General features: G+C 34.5%; 1 protein-coding gene across 1 annotated transcript in view; it reads right to left on the reverse strand.

Moving 5' to 3' along the window:
• The window catches only part of LOC108573773 (nucleosome-remodeling factor subunit NURF301), a 13858-nt gene that overhangs the window by 1408 nt on the left and 9189 nt on the right, over window positions 1-3261 (reverse strand). Inside the window, exons 15-24 of the mRNA XM_017936251.1 lie at window positions 3012-3196; window positions 2665-2919; window positions 2353-2569; window positions 1927-2259; window positions 1665-1853; window positions 1357-1587; window positions 936-1245; window positions 660-861; window positions 291-553; window positions 53-220 (exon numbers count right to left, since the gene is read on the reverse strand). Of these exons, the coding sequence (XP_017791740.1) occupies window positions 53-220; window positions 291-553; window positions 660-861; window positions 936-1245; window positions 1357-1587; window positions 1665-1853; window positions 1927-2259; window positions 2353-2569; window positions 2665-2919; window positions 3012-3196 (2353 nt within the window). The remainder of the gene's footprint in view (window positions 1-52; window positions 221-290; window positions 554-659; window positions 862-935; window positions 1246-1356; window positions 1588-1664; window positions 1854-1926; window positions 2260-2352; window positions 2570-2664; window positions 2920-3011; window positions 3197-3261) is intronic.

Here is a 3261-nt window from a genome sequence, read left to right on the forward strand (position 1 = left end):
TTTATTACAAATAATAAAATAAAAAAAATAAATAATTAATATTATTACATACTGAGATTCGTCATAAGGCTGTTTACATAGACAATATAGCTCTTGTGTATCTCTTGCATGCCTACATTCTGTACAAACGAATTCTGAAAGAGTTTTACACATTTCTTCTGTAATTCCAACGCAATCTCCGTGGAACCAATTGTTACAAAGATCACATCCTACATAAAACCTAATACGAAAGAATACTTTATGATCATTAAGTAAATAACGTAAAAGAAAATCTTTTCTTCGATACTTACTTTGTTTCATCATATGGCGTTCTACATAGACAATATAACTTCTCCTTTTTAATTCTATTCGCAGTAGCTGTAGTTGAAGCACCTGGTGGTGTGGTATTATTTCCTTGTGCTTTATATTTCTTTGGCCTTCCACCTCTATTGGGAGGACTAACTTGTTGAGCCACTTGAGCGTTTGCTTTACGCTTCGCACTTCCCACTTTCACTTCATCTTGTTTGTGTCTTTCTGCCTTTGTCCTTGAAGCTAATTCCGCGGATAAATCTTTCTATAAATAAAGAGAAAAATAGTAAAAAATTAATCTCTGTAAATTTGTTTATAAGAATTTTATTATATTTTATATTTCCTTATTGAAGGCATTTTATACTGCATACCTGAATATCTATTTGCAATTCTTTTTCAAGCAATGCTCTTTTCTTAAGAATATCCTTTTTAAGTAGTTCTTTATGTCTAAATAACAAAACTTGCATTCGAGAATGCACTTGTTGCTTTCTCCGTTGCTCTTGACTGTCTTTCAGCTTCGCTGCTCGTTTTTGGGGTGTCGATTCATTCTCTGCCAGTTCAATTTTTTGTACTCTATATAAAACACATAATATTAAAGAAAATCATCGATGTAGTAAAAAATGACTGTACTTAATAGTGAAACTTACTTTGGAGTTTCACGACTTTCTTGTTTTAGTGCGGGTTTTTTTCTAGGTGTTTCTGCCCAATCTGAATCTTTATCATTTGTTGTTGATTGAACACTCGTGGATGAGGGCGTTGTTGGAATGTTAGAAGGTGCTGGTCTTTTACGAGATGGAACACGGGGAGTCGTAATTGTAGGTGTAGTATGAGTCTGATTACTGGTCACTGAATTTTCAACACCACCTTTCATTTGCTTCTCCTGATATCGTTGCAACTGCAGCAGCTTTTCTTCTATTTCCGGATTAAGATTTTCTTGTTTCAATGCATTCTTGATAGCTGAAGATTTTGACGATAATTGTTAGAATAAATAAAGTAAAAACAAAAATTTTCGAGTATCTTGAACGAAATTAATAGCAAACAATGAAGATAATATTAATTACAACTAACTTTGTTGTATGTAATCAGGCGTTAGAATAAATTTGTTAGCCGAAGAATCGTTTCCATCTTTTAAAGATTGCAAAGGTTGCTGACCATTAGCTACATTTGTTTTTTGCGATTCCTCTTCTGTAGTCACATTAGGCTGTGCAACTTGCTGGACAACTACTTTTGGTTTTTCAGGAGAACTTGATGTCGCTGTTGATGGAAGCTCTGGAATGCTTTCTGTTCCTGTTTGAGGTTCTGTTAAAATTAAAATAATATTAAGATTTTAATTCAATAAAGAATACAAAGAAATATAAAATTAGATGAATACAAACCAGTTGCTGCTGGAGGTGAAACAACTGGTTGTTGTGTAGTTTGTAGTTTTGGTGCTGGTGTAGTAGGAGTATTCGCCGTTGTAGAACTCTGAGAACTCTGAATCGATTGTTGACTGCTAGGTGCAGGTTGAACAGCCAAATAAATTTTAGTAGGCCCTAGAACTCCTTGCTTTCCCGTTGTAGCTTGTGCTACAAAATACATATATTATGAGTATACTAATAACTTTCAGATATGCATGTAACATCATAATTACTGTCGCACCTTTAAGTAGTTGTTGTTTAACCTGTTGTTGTACCATTGCAAGTTGCTGTGGAGTAAAATCTGCACCTTGCAAACCTTGTAGAACTATACGAGGACCTTGAGTAGTTTGTATAACTTGAGCAGTAACACATTTAATGACAGTTCCAGGTGGTTGACCAGCTAGTAAGGATGCTTCTACGCTTCCCGGTGCTGGAGCATTGGTGGTCTGATTTGTTGTGGTTGTAGTAGTAGTTGATGTCACATTCGTTGACGCATTAGTACTAACACTATTGCTCGTAGTATCAGTTGATTGTGCTCCTGTTGTTGTTGCTTGTGTAGATTGTAATACAGGAACTGAAATATAAAAGAATTCATTTTATCTAAGTCGTACTCCTTTAAAAGTCTTTCGTCTAAGTATTATTTTTAAGATGTAAAATTTTAACAAACCTTGTTTGGTTGGTGTTACAGCATTTTTCACTATAATACCACTATTCGTCGAATTTAAATGCACAATTTGATTGCCTGTAGGGGTACTACGGATAACCACTTGATGGCCTCCAATTGTTGTTAATTGAGCCTTGCCTGTTGCAAGCTGTTGAGCTAGATTAGCATTAGTAACTACTATTTGATTTCCGCTAATTACTTGACCACCAGAAGATATGACCTATAACATTAATAATTTATTGATATTGTGTATATTTCATAAATACTGAATATAATTATATCTCGTATTTTATAGAAACAACTATCTACACATACTTGTGCACCCTGTACAATTTGTCCAGTATTAGCTACCACAATAGCATTTTTCGTTGCTTGAGTTGGTGTAGCAGTAGCAATAGTTACGGTGGTTGATGTTGCACGTTGGACTGCTTGTTGAGATTGAGTTTGCGATTGCTGAGCCGCTTGTACTTGTTGCGTTGTATTTGTTGTTGTTTTGGCTGGACTAGCCTTAGTCGTAGCGTTAGCTGTTGCAGCTAGTTTAGATGTGGTTGTTGTTGTACCTGTTTTCGTCTTGAAAAAAGAATTTTATAAATTAGTAAATAATTTTTTTATTCTTATGTATTGTTATATCTTAGTAATCCATGCTTCACTAATAATTTTACCTGTGTAGTTGTACTTGTTCCTCCAGTTTGTGTAAGAGTAGTAATGGCCTGACCAGTGTTTAATACATGAAGTTTTCCATCAGGCATCTGTACTAGTTGCTGACCAGGCATCAAACCTCGAACTTGTAATTTTCCATCTGGTCCTCTTAAAATCTGTACCCTTTGCTGAATTTGTTGTACAGGTGCTATTTCATAAAGAAACATTTAATCAGAAATTTAATAAAGTTTAATTGTAATTTAATTAGCATGA

The sequence above is a fragment of the Habropoda laboriosa genome, unplaced genomic scaffold (genome assembly GCF_001263275.1).
Source record: "Habropoda laboriosa isolate 0110345459 unplaced genomic scaffold, ASM126327v1 scaffold126, whole genome shotgun sequence".
Classification (NCBI taxonomy): domain Eukaryota; kingdom Metazoa; phylum Arthropoda; class Insecta; order Hymenoptera; family Apidae; genus Habropoda; species Habropoda laboriosa.